The sequence below is a fragment of the Odocoileus virginianus genome, chromosome 23 (assembly GCF_023699985.2).
Source record: "Odocoileus virginianus isolate 20LAN1187 ecotype Illinois chromosome 23, Ovbor_1.2, whole genome shotgun sequence".
In the NCBI taxonomy this organism is placed as follows: Eukaryota; Metazoa; Chordata; class Mammalia; order Artiodactyla; family Cervidae; genus Odocoileus; species Odocoileus virginianus.
The window spans coordinates 4,744,273-4,769,687 of NC_069696.1; the positions used below are offsets into that span (position 1 = coordinate 4,744,273).

At 40.8% G+C, this 25,415-nt stretch overlaps 1 protein-coding gene across 15 annotated transcripts in view; it reads left to right on the forward strand.

Annotated features, from left to right (window-relative positions):
• ERC1 (ELKS/RAB6-interacting/CAST family member 1) overlaps positions 1–25,415 on the forward strand; it is a 265,228-nt gene that overhangs the window by 13,732 nt on the left and 226,081 nt on the right. For all 15 annotated transcript variants that reach the window (XM_070453239.1, XM_070453247.1, XM_070453248.1 and 12 more), the window contains exon 2: positions 8,521–9,338. In XM_070453239.1, the coding sequence (XP_070309340.1) occupies positions 8,670–9,338 (669 nt within the window). In that variant the 5' untranslated portion in view covers positions 8,521–8,669. The remainder of the gene's footprint in view (positions 1–8,520; positions 9,339–25,415) is intronic.

Sequence of the window (25,415 nt, forward strand, 5' to 3'; positions counted from 1 at the left end):
CAGATCAAGATCATACAGCCTGATGTCTGGTGTTAGCAGAACTGTTAGGCCCCATGCCGGGGGTGGAAGCAGAGACATCTGTGCTTCTTTAACTTGTGGGTCTGTCTTTAACCTCTTACTCATCACAGAGACATTGTCAGCTTAGGGCCTAGCCCATTAATTACCATATTATAGTGTTGAATGGTCGAGGGCCTTATTGAAGCCCTTAGTTGTGGTTAGACTGTGAGTAAAAGTAATACATGCTCTCTGTTAAAACAATTAAAAAAGAAAAGAAAAAGAAATGCGTGTGTACAAGGGAAAGAGTGGCTCTGTTTGACATTTGAGAAATAGCTCCTTGCCATCCAAATCATTGCTGTGTATATGCAAACATACATGTCTCCTTTTGTCTGCTGTTGGGATTGTATTTTACAATTCTTCTGTAACATGCTCCCTACCCCACACTTCACAATACATCATAGATGTCTTTATAGAAATTGTCAAATATAGAGATTTACTTATATATATATTTTTTTTCACAGCAGTATTTTATAGCGTGGAGATAGGATAATCTATCTAACCAGTCTCTTGGTGGTGGAAATTGAAGTTCTCTCTTTTTTGCTGGTACAAAATAATACAGTAATTGAACATCATTGCACTTGTATCCTTAAACTTGTGAAATATGTTTAGCAGAGAATAACTTTAAAAGCAAGACTTCTAGGTCAGAGGGTATGCACATTTAAAATTTGATAGATTCCACAAAATTGTACTTGAATTGAATTTTAAAATTTTGGTCTGTTGTTCGTCTTTTAATAGAGGGCTTGATATAGCAGCACATTTCTAGTCCCTAGTGATATTTTTAACCCTTGAACAAAATGAACAGAATCTTAAAAGTTGCAGAGGAGGAATAAATTAGTTTGGGATTAACATATACACACTACTATATATAAAATAGATAATCAACAAGGACCAACTGTATAGCACAGGAACTCTACTCAGTATTTTGTAATAACCTGGAAGGGAAAAGAATCTGAAAAAGAGTATGTGTAACTGAATCACTGCTGTACATGTGAAACTAACACAACATTATAAATCAACTATACATCATTTTAAAAAAGCGTTGAAATACGGTCTTTTAAAATACTCTCTTTCTGATAGTTGATGCTACTTAGTAATAGTGTAACTCATCACAGCAGGTTGGACTAGTAATTTGGGGATTTGGGTCAGAATCCCATATGTAAAGCTTTAACTAGGCAACAGGCAATGTGTGTTCTAGTTCCCCTTATAAATATCTGCTCACACGTGTGTGTCAGCCTTTCCAGCTGTTATTCACTGGAAGTAGGTTCCTGTGTTGCGTTAGAGGGTTTTCTGCCCTCCTCTGGGGACTCAGAATGTGGAGCGCTGTTACTATCTTTTAATCTGCAAGGAGAGGGTGAGGGCGGCTGTGATGCCCACACTGTTTGCAGGAAGAGTGAGTGTGGAAGGCTAGGACACGACTGTCGTGTGTGTTAGTGTGTTTTGCTTTTAGGCCCCTGGCTGGACTCCAGGATTCTCAGTGGGTATGTATTTGTATGTGGGCTGGAGCCGGGCTTGGGGGGGTAGGTGTTCTTTCTCAGCATGTATATAGATTTTTGAACCAATGCTTTTCTTGTAGGGAGAAATGATCCTGGAATTTTCCAGTGTTCTTCTCTTTATGGTTTTCCTGACCTAGATGACAAGCTTCGTGGTGTGAATATATAGGAGTGGCCAGGTCTGAACTCCATTTTGTTGCTGCTGTTTTAAGAACTCACGGAAATATAGTAGTGACTATGAGAAGTAGGATTTAAAATGTTAAGAAAAACCTTAGGTGACAAAGAATCGACCTCTTGTGCCTTCCATGTTCTGCTTTGTCTCAGCAGCATTTATTCCCCTCATTCCTTTTGGGGTATCAGAGTGGATTATTCTATCACTGCTGCTTTATGGCCATCTATATATTCTGGTTAAGGGAGAGAAAAAGCAGTTTTCTTCTTAGCAGTTAAGATGGACGTTTTTTAGAAGGAACTGTATGAAAGAGCTGCAGGAGAAAATCTCAAATCCTGCCCCCCATGTGTAGAAGGGTTTTTAGAATAGAAATGAGTTATTAAAACCAATAAAAGTTGTAAAACTTTTATAATTACAGAAGCAGGGTACCACATTTTTTATTCTGATTTAACCCTTAGTTGCTGTTTGCTTGATTGAGAGATCTCATAGGATATGAAGACCCAGCATAGCCCCAAAATAAATAAATAAAAGGTGACTTCATTGTTTTAAAAATTAAGTTCATTCTTTCAGATGTTTGATGTTTGTGATTTTCAGGGCATAATATGAGAGGACAAAAATACATCACAGTGCCCACAGAGAAGAAGGTTGTCAGTTTATGAAATTTGGTTAAAATTAAAAATGAAGTTTGTTAATATGAAGGAATTGACAAGTTTTCTTTACAGTTGTCTTAATTGCTTTTATTTGCCATTTCCATAAACTCAAACCTCCTGAATATATAAGAACTATCTTATTGAATTTACTAGAATTTAGGTTAACCTGTGGAGTTAGCAGACACTTTTGCTGACTTGTTTTAGGCACGTTGCTGAAGATAAGACTCCTTTGCCTGTAAGGAAAGTAGTTAATTAACTGAAACACAGTAAATGTATTGTTTAAAAAGCCCCTGGTACTTTAAGAGGGGCGCCTAAATTAGACCGGGGTTAAGGATTTGTGTAGGATTGTGATGACTAAGCTTACTTTGGAAGAGTGAGTTGTAAGAGGCTAGTTGATGGGGAAGAAGCAGCTCATGAAAACAAAAGAGAGGATGGTATTTCAAGAAATCGCTGGTACCTGAGCAACCTTTTCCGGTTGTTACACGGAAAAGGAGAGTGGTTAAGAAGTGACCAATCTTTAGAGAGGCAGGCAGGGCCCAGATCGTGAAATGTTTTGTCTGTAGTGCCAAGGAGTTTAGATTCTTATTTTGGGATGCCATTGCAGGAAGTATGTAGGTGTGTGTGATTATGTCATATTTAAATTTTAGAGCAGTGGTTCCTAGTTTTTTTTTGTTCCAGCATCTGTTTGCACTCTTATAAATTATGCAGACTCTAAATAGCTTTTTTTATGTGGGCTGTATCCATTACTGTCTACCATATTAGACAGTAAAACTGAGAAAATTTAAAAGCATAGGACTACACATTCCATTAGCCGTCATGTAGCCTCTGGAAAACACTACTATACCTTTGTGAGAATGCACAATGGAAAAGCAGGTAATGTGTGAACATAGTTCTGCACGCACGCATCTCCTGTTTGGGCCCCTCTGTGTCACCCTGTGGGCTTGGAGGGAGCAGGGAGGCTGACTCGCTTGGGAAATCATCACGTTAAGAGGACCATTCTGGCAGTGATGTACAGCAAGCACTTTCCGTTGTGATCCAACGTGCACACGTGTGTTCATGCACACCCCAAACAAGTTTCAGGAAACAACACTGTCGGTGTTAGTTATCTCTTACGTAAAAAGTTATCTAAAAACTTAACTGGATTAAGAAAAAACATGTCATCTCACAGTTTTTGGAGAAGGAAACGGCACCCCACTCCAGTATTTTTCCTGGGAAATCCTGACAGAGGAGCCTGGTGGCTACGGTCCATAGGGTCACAAAAGAGTAGGCTACAACTTAGCGACTGAACAACACACAGTTCTTACGAAGAGCACAGCTGGGTGGTTCTGGCGTCAGGCGTTTCGGGAGGTTGCCGTCGTCTGAAGGCTTGACTGGAGTCAGAGGGCCCCTTTCCAGGCCTGCTCACACGGCTGTTGGTGCTCTCTGTAGGGGAGCTGGAATACCCTTCCAGCGTGGTGGCTAACTCCCCCCAGAGCCACAGATCCAAGAGCGTGACCAAGACAGAAGGCGCTGTGTCTTTCTGAGTACATTTTGGAAGTGATACCTTGTCAGAAGCAAATCCTTTAAGACTGGTGGCACACAGAGGAATTTTGCTTCCCCTCTTGCAGGGAGGAGTAGCAGATGATTTAGGCAGGTACCTTAGAATACCACGGGGGTACTTGTCAGGAGGGCGTGTCCCCCATGGGTCTCTTCTTTCCTGCGCGCCCTGAGCGCACGGCCCTGACTGCTCTTCATCTGGGCCGTCGTGGGACAACCGTTCTGGCTGGGGTTTTCAGCAAGCGCTTTAAGTTGTGATCCACAATGGTGCATGTTGTTCCTGCGCACACCTGGAACACAAGTTTCAGGAAACAATACCATGTTATCTCTTATAAAGTTATCTAAAAACTTCCTGGATTCAGAAAAAGCATGTCTCAGCATCTTGTTTGCAGCAAGCCACCTTGAGGGGTGAGGTAATGCCTCCCACTGGGAGAGATCAGGCTTGCTTACTGTCCGGTGGCGGGCTCCCTGAACTCCGTGTTCCTCTGCAGACCCGCTGCATGTGTAGTATCTGCCCAGGCCCCGCGGTGCCACCTTGTGGGACCTCGAGTGGGTGGGTAAGATGCTCATAGAGCTGGCTGTGCTGTGAGTGACAGTTCTTCATCTCTGACCTGGGAGGCTCGTGTGTGCTGTCTGATGAGTAGAGTGAGGAGGTGTGAAGTAACCCCAGCAGATACGGATTAGGGAGCTAACAAATTACTGGATAGGAAGCCAGCTGAGGGGCTTGGAGAACTCTGGGGCCAGTTTATCATGGGCTCAAACTGAACAGCTGCACATGTGTTGTTTTTTTTTTCCCCAGCAGCAGTCAGGAAGCCAGGTAGGTAATCAGAGAAGGTGTTTCTTTGGATTAATTCAGGGCAGGGGACTTTGGAATGTGAAAGTATTTTTTTCAAGCTTTTGTGGTATAATTTATGTGCAATACCCTGAATGCATTTAAAGTGTGTAGTTTGAATTTTGACCTGTGTACCCCTGGGAAGGCTCACCCCAGTCAAGATAGTGAACATTTTTGTCACCACAGAAGTTTCCTTCTATCCCTCCTTGATCCCTGATCTGTCTTCATGATCCATTGCTCAACCCCCAGCCCCAGGCACATACTGATTCGCTTTCTGTCCTAATAGATTCCTTCTGGAATTTTATATAAATGGGATCATATGGCTTAATTTTTTTTTTTTTTTGGTTACTTTTTTTTTTAAATGTGTGTGTCAGCTGTTTGTTATAAAGTACAAGTATTATTATCTTGTGGTTGTGGATCTGGCATATTTTTAAAAGAAATTTGAAGTTTTTAAACACTGTCTTCCCTGAAACTCATATTAGAAAGCCAGGATGAAGCCTTTGGACAGAGCTAGTGGGTTTTCTTCTTTTGTGGTGTTACTGGAAATGAACACAATTCTAATAGTAACAAAGACTCCACGTGCAAGTGCCGTTTTGGGTCTGAAAGTGGCTTGAAGCTCTGGAGTGCACCTGCTCACGCTGAACACTCGACGTGGATTTGTGCTCCTGATCTCAGCCTCTTTAGTGTGATTTAGTTACTCAACTACAGGACAATAGAGTTTTGCACCAAAGCACAGCTGGGAATTTTTTTCTTGAGCGTGACAACTTCAAAGTTCTGGTGGCACGATTCCTGAGACTGAATTACTGCTGTTTATTTTGTTAGTTTTCCTGACTCTGTTCTTCTACCCACCATCTTTTAAAAAAGACTTTCTCCTTAATAGAGGGATAAGTATGATTATTTAAGCATTATACCCGAGAATACCTAAGGTATGCCTTAAAGTTTAGGTTTAGAGTCCTAGATTAGCAGGACACACTGCCTTGAAACTGGACAGTTGAGATTAGCAGATGACGGCAGATAAGCACAGTGTAATAGTTGGGAGCTCCCAGGGCTCTGGAATTAGATGCCCTAAATTCAGATCTTGGCCCTACCTCTTAAAAGCTGTGTAACTTTAGATGAGTCACTCAACACCCATAGGCCTCACCTTCTTCATCTGTAAAATGGAGATAGTGGTAATACCTGTGTTGTAGGAGGCTTCCCCGGTGGCTCAGTGATAAAGAATCCGCCTGCAAACGCAGGAGGCGTGGGTTCAGTCCCTGTGTCGGGAAGATCTGGAGAAGGAAATGAAAACCTACTCCAGTGTTCTTGCCTGGGAAATCCTGTGGAGAGAGGAGCCTGGCATGCTGCAGTCCATGGGGGTGCAAAGAGTCAGACATGACTTAGTGACTAATCAACAACAGCAAGGGGGCTTATAAATATTAAATCTTATAAAATTCTTAGCACAGTGCCTGACATATGGTAAACATTTACTGTGCGTCAGCTTTTGTTATCATTTAAGGGGCTCTGGGTAATGAGTAGCTCTCTTGTTTTAAGGAATATTCAGATTACTTTAAAGAGAAAAAACTTTGCAAACCTCTTTGATCTTCAACATGAATTTGCTTGAGCAGTAGTATGTAGATTACTGCTTGTTACCTACCTTACAGTCCAGATTTTTGCTTCCTGAGCTAGATTCCTCCTGGGAAGGAATTTCCTAACATTACTAGCAGAGCATTGCAGTGTCTGAACTTGGTGTCCTGTTGCTATTTCTGAGACAAGACTGTGTGTTTCCTGTCCTGCTTATTGTTACCTCAGGGCTGTCTTTACTGGATCACCAAAGTGGAGATGGGATTGCCAGTGTATTCACATTTCTGAAGATCTTTAACTCATTTGAGTTTGGCTGGACTATATAGACACTTTAAAATCTTATTTTTGACCATGTGATTTACTTGGATTGTATTTTCAGTTGCTTATTAAAATATTATTTAAAATGTTGAAGTCTGTTACTTGATTTAAGCCAGTTCTTTGATAGAAAGCTATTAGGAAATGACAGAGATCTAGTTTAGATCTGTATTGTTTTATGTTTGAGAGAAGTGTACAATAGATGGCTATGCTATGTGTGTTTAAATTTTGTCTTAATTACTATACTTTAGAATATGAACATATTTTCCTATTAAAAAATTCAAGTATTTGTGCATTATGGGTATAAAGCTTTACAAGTGAAGCTAAGAGCCTCCACAGACATTTCCCCCCAACCCTTCGAATTTCCCCTTGCCTCTAACCACTGATATTCAGATTTGGCATTTCACATGTAGGAATTTTGTATATATTTTGTATACAAATCTTTATACATATGCTAGGTTTTTTTTTCCACCAAGCGTTTGGGTTTTCTTTTCATTTTTGGTATACTTTGTCATTTTGACATAATTGAATGTATTAGTTATTTTTCTTTATGTATTTTTGCCTTTTGTTTCTTAATTAAGAATCCCTACCTTTACTCAAATTCACAGGGATTCCTGTAAGTTTTCTTCTAGTACTTTTAATACTTTAAAATTTTATATCTTTAATGTACATAGAATTTATTTCTGTGCACTGTGTGAAGTAAAGATGTAACTTATTTTTTTTTCAGGCACCAGTTTTTCAGACTCCATTTATTGAATGATTTATCCTTTCCTCACTGTTTTGAAATGTTACTTTTAGCATGTACTATACTTTCATGTATAATTTAGATTCTATTCTTGGGCCAGTTCTGTACAGTTTTAATCACTATAGCTTTAAAAGGCTTCGAGTCCTTATGAGAAATCCCAGGGTTCAGATGTGGTTTTGGAGTCCAGGTTTTTTCTCCACAATGTCCAGTGGGCGTTATGCAGTGTCCTGTAATCATGCATGTTGTTTTCTCAGTGAAGTGTATGAATAATTACACTAGGTGAGGTACCTATAAATGATAAGTGACCTCATATAAGATCATGCCAGATATTGCTGCTAAATGGGTTAAAGAGGGGAAAAAATTATTTTCAGAGTTTAAAAAATTTTTGCATTGTAAATAAAGGATCATGGACCTATAGTGTATCAATATCTTGCTATTTAGGGGACATCTTCCTTTGTTCTTCTGTTTCAGATTGTTTTGGTGGTGGTTGTGCCTTACTCTCCCATTCGAATTATAGGGTTCATTTGTCAGGTTATGTGAGGAATCCTGTAGGGATTTTCATTGACTTGAAAGGAGGAGTGGAGAAGAAACGACACAGTGTCTTCTCATCTGTGAACATGGATAACTTTCCTTTTGTTCAGGAAAGTTTTAGAGTTTTTCCAAAACTTTCTTGCACATTTTTGTTAGATTTATGTCAGAGCATTTTTATGGTTTTGCTGCTATTGTGAATGGAATTTAAAAAATGTGTTTTCTTAAAAAAAATATGTTTTCTAACTTTTATTGCTAATGGACAGTAAAGTCTCGATATTTATATATTGATCTGCACGTAAATAGTTTGTTGAGTCCTGTCTTTGTCAGTTGATGACCTTGGATTTTCCGGTTAGAAAATGATATGTTGAAACATTGAGTTTTATCTTCTTTTTGCCAGTATTTATGCCCCTTATTTCATTTCCTTTTCCATTTACTTGGTGTGGTTTTGGTGTTCCATTCTGAGACGTGTTGGAGGTTTTAGGAATGATGCTTACTGAGAAGTAAGTTGTGCTGTGAACAAACGCACCGGTCAGCAGATGATGAAAGGGGAAATCCTCAAGTGGGGGCAGTGAAAGTGTCTGCGAGGGGAGATGTTTCCTCCTGCAAGAGCTAACGTGCAGTACCTTCCATTACAGATAATGGCATGAGCTGTTTCTTCAGGGTTGGACAGCGAGGACCTGATACTTCTGATGAGCCTTAAGCTGACTTAGAGCCATAGCGCAGCCTCCCAGAGTTTTGTTTTCTGCTGCACACCTTTCCCTGCTCCTGAACTCATCTTGCAGCCATGTATGGAAGTGCCCGCTCAGTGGGGAAGGTGGAACCGAGCAGCCAGAGCCCGGGGCGGTCCCCTCGACTTCCACGTTCCCCTCGCCTGGGTCATCGGCGAACCAACAGCACCGGAGGGAGTTCTGGAAGCAGTGTTGGAGGAGGCGGTGGGAAGACCCTCTCCATGGAGAACATCCAGTCCCTCAATGCTGCCTATGCCACTTCTGGCCCCATGTACCTAAGTGACCACGAGAATGTGGGTTCAGAGACACCCAAGAGCACCATGACCCTCGGCCGATCCGGGGGCCGTCTGCCTTACGGTGTGCGGATGACCGCTATGGGCAGTAGCCCCAACATAGCGAGCAGCGGGGTTGCCAGCGACACCATAGCGTTTGGGGAGCACCACCTGCCTCCAGTGAGCATGGCCTCCACTGTTCCTCACTCCCTCCGTCAGGCCAGAGATAACACCATCATGGATCTGCAGACGCAGCTCAAGGAGGTGCTAAGGGAAAACGACCTCTTACGGAAGGACGTGGAGGTCAAGGAGAGCAAGTTAAGTTCCTCGATGAACAGCATCAAGACCTTCTGGAGCCCGGAGCTGAAGAAGGAGCGAGCCCTGAGGAAGGATGAAGCTTCCAAAATCACCGTCTGGAAGGAGCAGTACAGAGTCGTGCAGGAGGAGAACCAGGTTAGTTCACATGTGTTCTGGTATAAATGAATCAGAGTTCATGCAGATGAAACTATTTTTCTCTTCTTCTTTCATTTATTTTTGTTTTTCCTGTTTTTCTTAGTACTATATTTTGCACCCCCATTTCTTGGCCTTTTCCAGACTGGTTCTGTGCTTTAATTTTTTTCTGGTTACCGTGTCTGCTTGCTCATCATTCTTTCCCATTTCACTTCTCTTTCTCTTCCTGTCTTTTCTTTCAGCACATACTTTCTTTTCTCCGTTCTTGTGAGAATGTACTTTTGCCACATGCTCTAAGATTTACCATGTGTGTGCATGCTTATTACTCAGTCATGTCTGACTCTTTGTGACCCCATGAGTCTGCCAGGCCCTTTGTCCGTAGGGATTCTCTAGGCCAGAATACTGGAGTGGGTTACCATGCCCTCCTCCAGGATATCTTCCCTACCCAGGGATCAAACCCAGGTCTCCCATATGGCAGGTGGATTCTTTACCATCTGAACCACCAGGGTAGCCCAAGAATACTGGAGTGTGCAGCCTATCCCTTCTCCAGGAGACCCTCCTGACCCAAGAATCAAACAGGTCTCCTGCATTGCAGGCGGATCTTTACCAGTTGGTCTACCAGGGAAGCCCAAGATTTACCATAGCAAATGTTTTTTAAAAAGAAAGTGAAAGTCGCTCAGTGTGTCCAACTCTTTATGACCCCAGGGACTATACAGTCCGTGGAATTCTCCAGGCCAGAACACTGGAGTGAGTAGCTGTTCCCTTCTCCAGGGGATCTTCCCAACCCAGGGATCAAATCCAGGTCTCCCACATTGCAGGTGGATTCTTTACCAGCTGAGCCACAGAGAGTCAATCTTAATAAAACCACCACAAGGCAAATCTGTGTTGACAGTACTGGAGGTTTGGAAATTAATTTTAAAAGTTGATGATGTAAATATTTATTAAGTACCAACACGGAGTAGCAGTTCTTTCTGTTGACATTTATAAGAAAGTTTAACTTCTGAATCTTTTTTAAAGAAAGATTCTTTAATTAGTCAAATTTGAGGATTTTAGTTGGAAGAAAGGCAGCTTGGTGTGATTGGTTATATATGAGATATAAATTACACTTTGATAGAAGTTGAATGTTAAATTGATGTTATTGAATTTATCATTGAGTTAACTAGCCATCAATATACCTTTCTGTTGGTGCTGAAAATATGCCCATCACCAAGATGGGTTTTATCATTAACCAATCTGAAAAAGTCCATATTTACGAGGAAAAAAATTATTGGCTTCTTTATTTTCAAATAATTCAGGCAGCTAATTATGCCTGTGTTTAAAAGCTGTGTGGCTAAAAAGCAAATAACAGTAACCTTTTTAATTATCAAGCTACATTCAAAGGCAAAATATTCAAATCTTTCGAAATGACTATAGTGGGAACTTAGCACTTGAGTCCAGTGGACGTGAAACAGTCCACAGGGCTCTGGTGCCAAAAATACCATATGCGCTGAAGGAGGGTGAACACTGCCTTATCTGGATTCCGCCCCTTGCCCTAATTAAACACCCGCGTTGGCAGGAACAGATTCTTCCTGCAACCCACTATAATTACCACACAATCCTAAAATTGTATAACTTTGCTCCAAAAAACGAAGGGTGCAATTTTAAAGTAAAGTGAAGCACAGCAATGAGATATAGAGAATTGAGAATGCTAATGAATAGATTACAGTGAGCCAGTCTGGGCCCTAATTAAACTCTGCATTCATCACACCCTCTGCAGGCCTCAGAGGTCGGAGATTTCCACTTTACAAAGAAGATTGGTTTAATAGGATTTACAGTAATTAAACAAATTTCCCCATTTCAGTTTGAGATTGGGGATTTAGATACATTCTTGATGTTTGATCTGATTGGACCACAGAGATCTTGGTCTAGAATCCTATCAAATGAAAAAAACACATTTGCTTAGAATTGCCTGATGTGTACAGTTCATTATTATGAAGTCCTTTTAGAAGATTGTTTCAAAAATGTATATCCAGTTGTTTTTATGTTTCATACTCCTCTTGTTACTGAACTTTCAAGTACTGGTGATTGGAGAAATGGAACATATATGTTTTCACAGGAGAAGTCTTTTCTTTTTCTTAAACTGAGAATGGGGAAGGGTTTTGGTGTGTTTATTTGATGGAGAATAAAATAAAAATCCAGCTGTGAGCTTGGTTGAACTACAAAACTAAGACTTTGGATGATTTATATTTTTTAATTTTGTTCTAATCAGTATTTAATAAGATATTGTCATACTCCTTTTTTGCTTATAATGCCTTCCTTGTAATATTCCTGCATGTTGAGTTGGAAGTTTATTTTAAAAATAATTGTTTTAAATCATTTCATTGGCATTTTGTGTGATCAGAGTAATTTTTAAAAAATTACAGTGTAGCAGGTGAGTTTAATGTTTTGTCCTATGTATTTTTTTTTTTGCTTTTGGAGTTTGATTTTATTTGTGTAGACAGCAGGAGAAACTTACTATCTGTAAATCTTTGCTTTGTCATTTGTTCTCACTCTTTGGACCCTGGTGACTATTAGCATTTTAATAATTTTAGGTTCTGCCTTGATTTGTCACATGGGGAAAGCCATTATTTGAATTTAAATCAGTTTTTCCGTAAGGTTGCTAATTGTTTCCCTGTCATTTAAAGTCTGATTTGAAAATATGGGATCTCTGTCTTGGACTGTTCGTTTAACTTTTCTTTCTGCTCATCCTGTTGTAACATAGAGATGAATTATGAATGATTTTTCAGAGTACTGTGGATAAATCTGTATTACAGTCTATTTTTTCAGATAGATTTGATCTTTTCTGGTGTTCCAGAAATGAGATGTGTTAGAGGCACTGTGTGGGATGCTCTGAGAAAATTAAATGTAAGATAGATATGCTCCTTTTGGGGAATTAACAATCCTTTTGGGAAGCAGAATTTGTCCAGCTTATAGAAATAGAAACTACCCATCCACTGGACTTTGTCTTGTGCAAAGGTACATGAATGGGATGGCAAATTGGTTTCTTGTAGAGCTGGTAAATTTGCTTGCCTGGGATGTAGTGGGCTGTTATGAAAAACGATTCATTGAATCTAATAAAAAAAAAGTATGTACAAATGCCTGATAAGACTTATCTGTGAGGAAGTAGAATTTGCTGGAGGACCACAGTCTCTCTTTCCCTTTCTCTGTTACAGTTCACAGTGCAGTGTCATGGGGATTTCATCTCAGTGATGGAATTGGTTTTATGTGTCTGCTTATTTACACAGTCTTTGCAGGTGGCAGCTTAAATACGAGTTGGGAAACCCATTTTTTATTCTTTTGTGCCAAAGAAACCAGAAAATGCACTGAGTTGTTGATCAAGAACACTACTGTTGATCAAGGGAGGTCATAGTTCCATTTTACTTTGATATCATGCCATAGGTGCTCTGTTTGCCTGTAAGAGTATTGGAGGGGCCCAGAGACCCTGCTTTCTAACAAGTGATCGGGGTCGGGGGGAACTCTAAGAGACTTGTGACATTTTACTTATGCTCTGTGTTTTCAACAGGCAGCTGTGAGGAAGGAAGTTTTTTTTCCCCCACCCTTTCTTTCTTTTTTGGTATTTTTTTTGGAAGGTCAGTACTGGAAAAATGAGTGCAAATATGAAGGTTTTAGGTTCTGGCTGCGTGGAGGAATGTATTTTCTCCCAGAGCTATATCCATTTGATGGATGAGTCAGCTTCACAGAACAGTGCTTGACCACCACTGGTCCTGGTTCCTGGGAGGCCAGATTGCCGCTGACAGTGGTGTCGGTGCGCTGGGTCTTTCGGCTCTGCAGGATGACTGCGGGGACTTTACCGGGAGTGGGATGGAGAGCCCCCCTCCTCCTACCGTCTGTTGCTGCTCCCTGCCTCGCTCCCTGCCTCTCTGCCTTTGTGACAACTTTATTGAGGTAAAATTTAATTGATCCTTTAAAAGTATATAACTTCTTTCTTTCTTAATATGACTTATGCAGAGAAGAATTTGAGGAAAGGAACAGAAAGTTGCCCTAGGGAGGGAGGGAGGAAAGTTGCCCTAGAACATAACCAAAAAATTGTTTAGGAGCGGCCTTTATTGCTCATCAGCAGAGAGGACTGAAGGCAGGCAGGCAGGCAGGCAGGAAGAGCGAGTGAGTTTGCGGCAGAAAGTCTGGAGTTATTTGGGTTATAGGACTGGAGAAGAAGGTGCACATCCATGAGATGTTTTCAAAGAAATCTTTGAATATAGATGATGAGGCAAGAGAGGACTCTTTGAGAGTCCCTTGGACTGCTAGGAGATCAAACCAGTCAATCCTAAAGGAAATCAACCCTGAACATTCACTGGAAGGACGAATACTGAAGCTCCAATCCTTTGGCCACCTGATGCGATGAACCAGCTCCTTGGGAAAAACCCTGATGCTGGGAAAGATTGAGGACAAGAGGAGAAGGAGGCAACAGAGGATGAGATAGTTGGGTGGCATCACTGACTCAGTGGACCTGAGTTTGAGCAAACCCAGGAGATGGTGAAGGGGACAGGGAAGCCTGACATGCTGCGTGCAGTCCATGGAATCACAAAGTCAGACACAACTTAGCAACTGAACAACAACAACAGTGAGGCAAGTTGGAAGACTAGGATGCACTTAGTGATGTGACTTAGGAATCACTTAGTGACTTAGGAATCACTTGTGATGATTTTTGATTGAAACTGTGATTTTTAAATTTGTTCACTCTGTGGGAGCTTTTTAATATCCACAACCCTAAATAAAGGAGGACTTAACGTCTTCAAGAATCACTGCATACTTTAAAAACTGTCTTGTAAGCAGTGCTTGCACGTTATAATTTGTTGCTCAGAAAAAAAGAGCAGATCATCAAGAGTTCCTTGACAGTGGGAATCTATATTCCTATTGCTTAACTATTAGAAGGCAGTGTAAAATTCTGGGAGAGAGAGAGACTCAACTTTAAAGACTAAGAATATTGCCAGGCAATGCGTATGAAGCCATCCTCATGGAGAAGTTTGTATAACTTTCTATTACCTACTTTGTGCTTGAGGCATACCCATTAAGCTTAAGATGGGGAACTGCTGTTGAGTACAGAGCCTAGGGTATGTGCTTTTTCTGCAGAAGTTCCATGGTGTATCTGTAGACCTGTTGTTTTGTATGTTTCATCTTGACTTGGTTTTTAAATTCTCTGAATGGTAAAAAAGAGAAAATACATACTTTCATTTTCTGATACTGCCAGCATAAGATACGATGAGAGGTTGTTGCCCACCGGTTTATCATACTTCGGATAAGGTTAATCTCTTAAGTTTTCCACCATGCTGTAAAATTTTGTGATCAAGAAGAGATATGTGTCTGTAACTCAGGTATACTCATTGTTAAAAAATATCAATAATGGTACGTTGTAGTTGATCTGTTTGAGGTAAAGAGTTTTGGACAGGTATTTATATATGTGTTATTCTCTGTGCACCAGTATCATTCCTGTTGTTGATCTGAGATAGTGGTATTAAAGTGAAAACAAAATTGCTTTGATTAGCTGTTCACAGATAAATCTTTGTTTAAGCATAGTATTTAAAAATTTTTATTACACAGTTGCACTGTTTACATTATCAATATCCTATAGTATTCACTCTATTTCAAAGGACAGCATTCTTTGGGAGCTATGTGAAAACCTGTGTAGGATTTAAAATCTACTGAGAAAGTAGAATATGTTCAGAAAATGTTCCCAGTTTCAATTCTCTTTCGTAGATTTGATAATCTGAGTAATTAGTAATGTATTCTTGCCACACGGCTCATCATGGGCACAGGAACTTAGAATAGGTGCCAAGTTCCTAAGAGAGAAGCATACTTTAACGAGCTCCAGTCTTCTCTGTCTTGTGATTTCATGAAGTGTATTTCTTATTTCTCTGTGTAAACATGCTGCCCATGGTACAGAGCATTTTCAAGAAATGAGGCAGGCAGAAGATAATCTATTTAAGTTGTATTGGATGAATTCCTGAATTTCTCTTGGCGTTTTTGGTGACAGGTGCTTGTTTTCAAGAGTAGCACGTTGGTTCTCAGTTGTTTGAAAGTCATGGGCACATTGGCCGTCAGCATAGTTTCGAGGCAGAAGGCATTTTTTAGATTTAGGGTAGAGAGGGCCTGGGATTGCGAGGTGCCCTGCGATGCTTAGGGCAGTCCTGCTCTGAAAAAGTTTCCCTCATTCCAGGTGGTTTTCAAATATCTCACCCAGAAATGTGTGTAGATGAGAAATCTGTTTTTAATGACCTGAACCCATTTCTAACTACACAAGTGTGCGTAAATGCATTAGCATTTTTGGTATAACTTCAGTATACACTGAACTTTCCAGCATCGAAACTACTTCGTAAGTTGATGGCAGATAGTACTTTTTTTTTTCTTTTACAGTAAATGTGATGTTTGCTGTTAATTTTTAAAAAAAAATTTTATTGTATTTTGTTTTGTTTGAAACTTGACATAGAGTTTTTATCGTTTTAGAAAATGACTTCAGCATTGCATTGTTGACCAGGACGTCCGCCATACAGTCTCTCTGTGCATGTGCCCATGTCTTTTGGTGTGGCCATGTCTCAGCGTTTCACCTGTTAACATACATGTTTGTTTCTTGTAAAACTTTTCTTTTTTCTTTCACAGAGCATTATATTAATTTTTTGGATTGCCTGAGAGAGTAGGCTTATTATCTATGAATTTTATTTTGAGATAATAAAGGACACATTACAAAATATTTGTTAGAAGAAGGGGGACGGGTGGCGTTAGATCTGATGAGCTTGAGAATCGCTGGTGTAGTGGATAGGATACCTGTTCTAGAAAAGGAGACTTCTGTGTTCTTATTTCTGTCCTGGCTCTGCCAGTCAGTAACTAGCTGTGTGACCGTGGGTACATTGTGTAATGTTTTTGGGCCCGTTTTCTCATCTGTAATCCCCAGAGGGTTGGACAAGGTGGTCTCTAGGGATTCTTTCTTTCTTGTACAGTTATCTGACTTGTTTTGACCAGTTTTCCTAATGAGATTCTCTTGAAGAGTCTCTTCATTTTGATTTTAATGCCCTAGTTCGAGTTTGACTCACATAACTGAGTTAGGCTTTTCTGGGAATGAGAAGTACTTGACAATAGATCTCCTTTTCAAAACCAGTGCTTGTATATAAAGTGCCAAGAGTTTTCATGGAGTTTCATCAGTAGTCACGGGGAGAAAAGGCTTTTATGATTGTTGTGATAATTAAATGAGATTAAAGGAAATAATATGTATAAAATCATGGATAAGGCTAAATGGCACGGTAGGTATTTGTTGTTGACTTGCTAAGTTGTGTCTGACTCTGTGATCCTACGGACTATAGCCTGCCAGGCTTCTCTATCCATGGGATTCTCCAGGTAAGATTACTGGAGTGAGTTGCCATTTCCTTCTCCAGGGAATCTTCCCAACCCAGGGGTCGAACCTGCATCTCTTCCTTGGCAGGCAGATTCTTTACCACTGAGCCACCTGGGAAATCCCATAATAGGTATACAGAGCAATAAACGTTACTTAGAATCAAGTCAAATATTTCTTAACTTCAGAGAATACTGTAGAACATTTTTGAAGTCTGGCATGTATCTTACAGTCTGCTGTAAAGAGGGAAGTGGTAGCCTGGGACCTGTACAGTGTTGCTAGAAAGTGGGTCACAATAGATAAGCAGTCTTCTTTGGATAACTAATCACAACCAATGTAACCTTAATATTCCTGAAGGAGTTACCAGAAACGTTGAATAGAGTAATTAGCTCTCAGGATTTTCAGTTACAGTCTTATCCATTATTTAAGATTTTTATTTCCACAGTGACTCATCCGTGAATTATAGAGTGCTTTCCCAAAAGGAATGTAATATTGCTGGAAATAATTTTTTTACCACTCTATTTTCTCTCTGTGGTAAGGAGTTTCTGGCTGGTTAGTTGGACCTAAAACCCTCAGTAAATAATTTAAACTATGTGCCTTTGTATGAAGACTTAACCATTACGAAACGATGGAGAATTCTTGAGAATGGGCCACATAGAATGTTTATATTTACTCATTGTGTTTGTTTAAAACTATTTCTGTGCTGTCACCTCTTTTCTAGCTGAAATTTTTATATAACTATGTCACGAAAAAGTGCTCTTTGCTTACATATTCTCTGTTGTTACCTCACTGACATAAAAAGTGTCACATTGCATCTGATGTTCTCTTTGGCTTCTCTGTGTCATCTGTTGTACCTTTAAAAGCAGTGTAGTAGTTTTGTCAGTGAAAATGAAGTCTCACAGTGACCCTGTTGTCAAATGCGTCTCTGAGTACTTCTAGGAACCCGGTGAACATGTTAATAATAACTGCTTTTATAGAGCATTGGGCTTCCTGGTGGCTCAGCTGTAAAGAATCCGCCTGCCAGTGCAGGAGATGAGGGTTCGGTCCCTGGGTTGGGAAGATCCCCTGGAGGAGGAAATGGCAACCCATTCCAGTATTCTTGCCAGGGAAATCCCATGGACAAAGGAGCCTGGAGGGCTTTGTAGTTCATGGCTTCGCAAAAGAGTTGGAGATGATTTAGCAACTAAACAAATAGAGCATTTACAAATACCATATTAGCTTCTTTTGTATGTTATTTCTAATTCTAACAGTCCTCCTCTAGGGAAGTGATACCGTGCTCATTGATAGGTGAGGAAACTAAAAATCAGGAAAGTACTCTGTTCACATCTCACATCTGGGAAGTGACATAGCTTCATCTCTCTGGTTACAAAGCCCAGTAAAATGCTGTGGTGGCATTTTCAACTAAGAACAGCTGAGTGAAATCCAAATACTCATTTAAAATATTTATTGAAAAATTAACACCTGTGCAGTCATTTATTAAATGTGAAAGTAAATTGTTAGTTGCTCAGTCATGTCTGACTCTTTGAGACCTCATAGACTAGCCCACCAGGCTCCTCTGTCCCTAGAATTCTCCAGGCAAGGATACTGGAATGAGTTGCCATTTCCTCCTCCAGGGGATTTTCCTGACCAAGGGATCATGCCTGGGTCTCCCACGTTGCAGGCAGACTTTTTTCTCTTTGAGCCACCAGGGAAGCCCATTAAATGTGAAAAACTACATTAAAATTCCTGTCTGTTTTAGTTGGAGGAGGAAATACAAGAATGGACATTAGCAGAGGATCTGAAGGCTTCTGGGAAGGAGTTAACGTTAAGAGAGGGGACCGAGGAGAGAGACACAGGTGGCCAGCTTAGCAGATGCTGAAGACTGACTTGATTAGCTTACATATCAGCAGGTGCCAGTAATACCAATCACTACTTTTGCTTCAACTAGGCAGAAAGCTTTTAGTTAACAATTCCTAGACTTGGGTCTCACACACCAGTAAAATAAGAAATGAACAATAGCTACCCTCCCTACAAAAAAGTGGGAAGGGGGCAGACTTGGCTTGGGATTGTCAAATAAAGACAATTAAAAAAATTTAAATGACCCCATACTCTTAGCATCGTTTTATAAGATGAAAAACACTGTGACACCAAAGGAGTTGAAATTGCATCATCACAGACTAGAGGACAGTCCTCCCCAAGAAAATACAACTTTTAAGTTTACCAGGATGACTTTATTAAGGATTGGTGGAAACCTGGTCATGGATGTACATTTAAAATGCACTGATTTACACCAGGAGTTTCGTGTCACAGCCTGTGGGCCAAATCTTGCCCACAGGATTCTTATATCCCCTGCAAGCCAAGAATGGTTTTTACGTTTTTAAGTGATTTAAAAAAAAAAAAAAAGAAGAGTGATGTTTTGTTAATGTGAAAAATTACATGAAATCTAAACCCCAGTGTTCATAAACAAAGATTGATTGGCACACAGCCGTACTTATTTATTTGTCTGTTGTCTACGGCCACTTTCCCACTACAGCGGTGTAGCTGAGTAGTTTTAAACAGAGCCCATGTGCTCTGGTAAACATGAGGTATTTCGTCTCGCCATTCACAGGGAAAGTTTGCCAGCATCTGGTCTGCATAGCAGGATAAGTAGTGATAACTTGCAGCTACTGCCACTCAAAGTAGTAATAGTTGCGTGGTGTTTGCTAAGAAGCAGGCCCTGTTGTCTGTGCTCTGCCTGCATTATCATTATAACAATCTTTTGGAGGTAGGTACTGTTATCTATCTATCTATCGATGCTGGTTCTTAGTTGCCGCACCTGACCAGAGATCGAACCCCAGCACCCTGCATTGGGAGCTCGGAGTCGAAGTCCCTGGTACTGTTATCTTTATTTTACTGATGTGGAAACAAAGAGGCTTAGAAGGAACACCGAACTTGCCCAAGGTCACACAGCTGTAGAGTGTCAAAGGCCGGATTCAAGCCCAGGTATGCTCCACGTCTATGCTCCTTCCTGCTAAACTAGGTGGTCACAAAAAAGAAGCAAATGGCACTTCAGGACACTGGATGCATGCTTCACATTTACTTTAATTCTTTCAGGAACAGAGGAGAGTAACCTTGTGCTGTAGCTGATCAAACGTTATCAGTGAGGAGCAGAATGAAGTCAACACTGATGGCTTCATTATTTATGAACTTTTTGGTTTGACTCAGTAGATTTTTCCCATAGGTTTGTTGATTGAGATGATCTACTTAGCTGACATCCTACTTAACTGAACTTTTGAGCAAGTGAAGGTCATTTCTGGACCATATTGTTTAATTTTTGGTATAATTAGAATAATAACTATTAACGTGGAGAGTAACTATGTTCTTCACCATCATAAATATTTGTTATTTTGTTCTTGAGAGAAGGTATACCTCCCAAGCCACTGATTAAATTAAAAGATAAACTTTTGTTGACGTATGCAGATATATTCTAATTAAAAACTAGTGATATTCTTTAATTATTTATTTATTTGGTTGTGCTGGGTCTTAGTTGTGGTATGAGAACTCTTAGTTGTGTAGTGACTTTTTAAAAATAGAATAAGTATGGCTTTGCAAGCCAACGTCTGGAAAAAAATTGAATCCACCAGCAGGTGGATATTTAGGTGAATCTATTCTAGAGGAAGTAACTATTTTCCTTTTAGGGAAGAAGGTCTGAAGGGAGGAAGTGAATTTTGAAGAGTCACTTGAATGAGGAAAGGAATATTAACAAGCAGGGGACTAGACTGGAGTTAGTGTGACCAGTTGTAATTTCACAAATACTGTATTATATTCAAAAGAAGCTTTTGTACATTCTGTCATGCATCATGCTCAGTAGTGTCTGACTCTTCTGTGACCCTGTGGACTGTAGCCCACCAGGCTTCTCTGTCCATGGGAGTCTCCAGGTAGGAAGACTGGAGTGGGTTGCCATTTCCTCCTCCAGGGGATCTTTCTGATCCATGGATTGAACCTGAGTCTCCTGTGGCTCCTACGTTGCAGGTGGACTCTTAAGTGAGTTGAGATCTAGTGGCTATACTTAAGTTAAACATCACCTGTGTTTCGAGATTTTAAGATGATGGTAACACACTCAGTGTTGTGATCCCCTGCAGCCTAGAAACCTGTGTCCAAGATCAATTTTAGTGGGCTTTCGGACCATAGAGAAGACAGGCCTGACACTTAAATAAGGTCATTTTTCCAAATCTTTTAAATTGCTCTGTGATACAACTGGTGTTCCCAAGTAGGGATCCTGGTGCTCTGCAGGGCTTGGGGTGTGACTGGGGTCTTCAGAGGGGGTTAGGTGGTGGGTGGGGCAGTTGTGAAGGTTGATCTTTGACTTGGGATTGACTTTTACTCTCATATTTGGAAAGTTGCTTTCTTTTTTCATTTTGGGCCAGTTTATTGGCTAGACTATAAAGCAAATAAAACTGCCAGTCACTTTTACACTGGGGGACATTGAATCTGTCCAAGTGTTGACTTGTTCCTGATGTCTGGGTGTGGGTAGTTTCTCTCTACTGTGTTGTTGCTCTTCCTCGTAGCAAGGCACGTGTTCCAGTGTTGGTGGGTTTTCTTCCTCTGAGCCATTCCATACATGAAGTGAAAGTGAAAGTCGCTCAGTCGTGTCTGACTGTGACCACACGGACTATGCAGTCCATGGAATTCTCCAGGCCACAATACTTGAGTGGGTAGCCTTTCCCTTCTCCAGGGGATCTTCCCAACCCAGGGATTGAACCCAGGTCTTCCGCATTGCAGATGGATTCTTTACCAGCTGAGCCACCAGGAAAGCTCAAAAATACCAGAATGGGTAGCCTGTCCCTTCTCCAGCAGATCTTCCTGACCCAGGAATCAAACCGGGGTCTCCTGCATTGCAGGCAGATTCTTTACCAACTGAGCTATGAGGGGAAGCCCTTGTTAGACCATCCATAATTTGACACTAATTGTTTTGAAAACCATTGCTTATTACACGAGTTAGCTGGAATTGGAGTCTGAAACCCAGCGCTGCCCAGGTTGAGCTGGCATATTCAGTCCTTGAGAGCTGCCTCCACCTCTCTTTCTTGTGACAGATGGCTTCCCCTCCTGGTTGTAATCCACTGCTGACTTTTTTTCAAAGAATGAATGCCATGTGTTCCCCATGTTGGCTCTGATTTTTTTTCCTGCCCACTCATTGGTTTCAGAGGAACTTGAAATTGGATGTACTTGCTCTTGGCATTTATGGCAGGAAGTAGATACAACTGTGACTCTCTCTGCCAAGTGTTCATTTATTAGAAGCATTGTAGCTTCCTAAAATTAAACATCATTTCTTTGTCCTACCAAGAGTAGAACGAGTTTTATTACTTTTTTTTTTAAGAATATGCTTTTCACTTGATGTTGTATAGTAAATATTTTTGTGGCTAATTTATTAAAAATCAGATTTTAAAGTCTAAATTTCACATACTCAGAAGATTTATAGTATATGAGACTGCAGTCTGTTTGTCCAGGATATTGAATGACTAGATCTAGTTGTACTGAGTATAATGAGTATAAACATGAAATGGATTTGTATCACAGAGACTCCAAAAACAGTGGAAATTGTTTGTGAGTATGGTATCGAACTTTGAACTTCTATTTAAATACACTTTGTGGTCCACGTGGGCAGTCGTGTCTGGTTGTTTTAACCTTCCTGCTCAGTCTCTGTTGTCCATTGGTGGGTGTGAATGAAATGTCTTAGGCACTGGAGATAATTTTAAGCCTAAACCTGAGCCAATTTAATTCTATAAAAATTCTGTTTGTATTTGGAGGTCTGGTATTTGACTTTAGAAAAACGCCTGCCACGTCAGAGTGAACGATGGAGGGCATTCCTGACCAGAAGGTTAGATAAGTATAAAACAGATTTGTGCGTATTACCTCCATTCGCGTTGGAATTTGGGACTTTTGTCCTCAGAAGTCCCTGTTCTGTCAATATCCTGTATTTGGCTGAGTGACTCTCTTTGTAGGTCTCCCTAGTGGCTCAGTGGTAAAGGATCCACCTGCAGTGCAGGAGACTGAGATTCAGGGTCAGGAGGATCTCCTGGAGAAGGAAGTGGCAACCCACTCCAGTATTCTTTCCTGGGAAATCCCATGGACAGAGGAGCCTGGCGGGCTACAGTCCATGGGGTCTCAAAGATTCGGACATGACTGAGCAACTAAGCAACAAAGAACCTCATTCAGTAATGTCAAAAGTGTTGCCTACCCATGGGCAGCCTCTAAATCTGTCTTGTAATCTTGGTAGATGCACCCAGGTCAGTGACTCTTAACCTTGGCTGCATGTCCACGTCACCTGAGAAACTTAAGTAGGGGCCGGGGGAAGAGATGCCTGGTCTCACCCTCATCCCTGGAGATTCTGATTTAGTTGGGGCTGGGGCCTCCATGTAGGGAGTTTTAAAAGCTCCCCAGGTAGTTCTAATGTGCTGTCAAGTCTAGAACCACTGGCTACTTCTAATGGATAAGAGCTGGTGGGTGATCTGAAACCTCTTCTTTGTTCTCTGTCTAGTGGGGGAACTTGTTACCAAGCAACAATACACAGATAGTCAAAAACAATTTCAGTTTGGATGGATAGAGAATGTTTATCACTGGAATTTGAGACACAGATATAACCTGGGGGTGATTAGATGATGTTAGTATTTTTCAACATTTTAAAAGCATTAGCTTCACAGGGTACTGGGAGACATGGGTGAGCAGGAGGAGACGAGGTCTGATTGGAATGGAACTGCTCAATGCATAGGGCTGTTGTTAAGGAGGATGAGAGAATGAAGAGAAGAGAGCAAAGTTAGAAGCTCTCACAGAGCTCTGGCTTCTGTAAGACTCGAGATAAAGGGATGAAGTGGGAAGTCAGGATGGGTCTTCAAGTAGAAACTGCTTCTTCCTCACCCAGCAGGTGTATCTGGGGCTCATCCTTCTGTGAGACCAGGAAGGGATAGTAGTGAAATGAATGGAGTGAGAGGGTCCTTTTTACATCCAAACTTGTTTTCTGCCTAGTGACACAAGGCTCAAATACCTCTTACTAGAGTGTTGCTAAGCTTTAGTGAATAAGAATCACCAGGGAGCACTTGATGAAAATGTAAATTTTGGACCGAACTCCCAAGTTGCTGGTTTAGGACTGCTGGGGTATGACTTAGGAATCCATCTTTAACAAGCACCTTGGTTAAGGTTAACAAACTTTTTTTTTTGGTTCCCTTAGCATCTTCATCATGTTTGCCCTATCCCTTGTGTTATTCTTTTAGTTTTTTTTTTTTTTAAGTTGGCACACTTTAAAAAGTGGAATCTTATTTTAAAATGAAATTCTCACTGCCATACGTGGAAATCATATCACGTGCAAAAAAAAAAAAAAAAAAAAACCCAAAACCCTATAAAAGTAAATGCATGGCTATTTGTAAAAAAAAAAAAAAAAAAAAAAACTCAAACATATGTATCATTGAAGATCATCTTAACTATCATTTTGAGACATGTGCCCCTGGTGATTCTGATGCAAGTACTTTCCTCATCATACTTGGAAATACATCAAATAGAGACAAAAAACGTTTCTTTAGACTGAGTGGTTTTTCTGCTGACTGTACACTAGAATTGCCTGAGGAGCTTTTAAATACTTTTGGCCAGGCCCCAGCCCCAGAAGATCTGACTTAATTGGCATGGGCTAGGACCTGGGCATCAGCTTTGTTGTTTGTTTTCTAAACAAAGAGCGGACACTCTACTTTTCACAGTTCTGGAGGTTGGAGGTTAGGATGCTGCATGGCAGGGTCGGTTCTGGCAAGTACCCTTTTTGGGGTTCTTTCTCTTTGCTTGTCCTCACGTGATAGAAGCAGTGGGTATCAGTATCTTTGAAACACTCTCCCAGGTCATCGTAATATAGATTTTGTGCTGAGAATTTAGAGATTAAAACAGAAGTAGAATGTAAATAAACTTAAGCATAAATTTACGAGTCCTAAATAAATTTGTCTGGTAGAGTTAGAAGGAAGACGCTGGCCACCTGGGGGTGTGGCAGGAAGGACAGAAAGAAGGTGAGTTGGTAAGACACACATTACTTATCTGTATTTATCCTCAATATCTCCTCTGCCCCAGCCTGCTTCCCTTGTTCTCTGTTCTGGGTGAATGTTAAGGTGTTTTATCTAATCAGATGGTGCTCAGACTTAAGTGTGCATCAGAACTACACAGTTGTTCTGTCGCTAAGTTGTCTCCGACTCTCTGTGACTCCATGGACTATAGCACCCCAGGCTTCCCTGTCCTTCACCATCCCCCAGAGTTTGCTCAAACTCATGTCTTTTGAGTCGGTGGTGCCATCCAACCATCTCATCCTCTGTTGCCCCTCTCTCCTCCCACCCTCAGTCTTTCCCAGCATCAGGGTCTTTTCCAGTGATTTGGCTCTTCTTATCAGGTGGCCAAAGTATTGGAGCTTCAGCTTCAGCATCAGTCCTTCAGTGAATATTCAGGGTTGATTTCCTTTAGCATTGACTGGTTACGAGTTTGTTAAAACACGAAGTGCTGGGCCCCACCCTCTGGGTTTCTGATGAATGAACCTGGAGTACATGATGTCCCAGGTGATGCTCATGCTGCTGAACCAGGCATCACACTTGAAGAAACTGTGAACTAGTCAACTGAGCCAGAAACCGAGCACATTAGACTTAGGTTTGTTTTCTCTGTGTGTGTCCAGAAAACTTGAAAAACAGAAAACCCCGGCACAAACCCATGTATACATTATCTAGAATTAGCAGATGTTAATG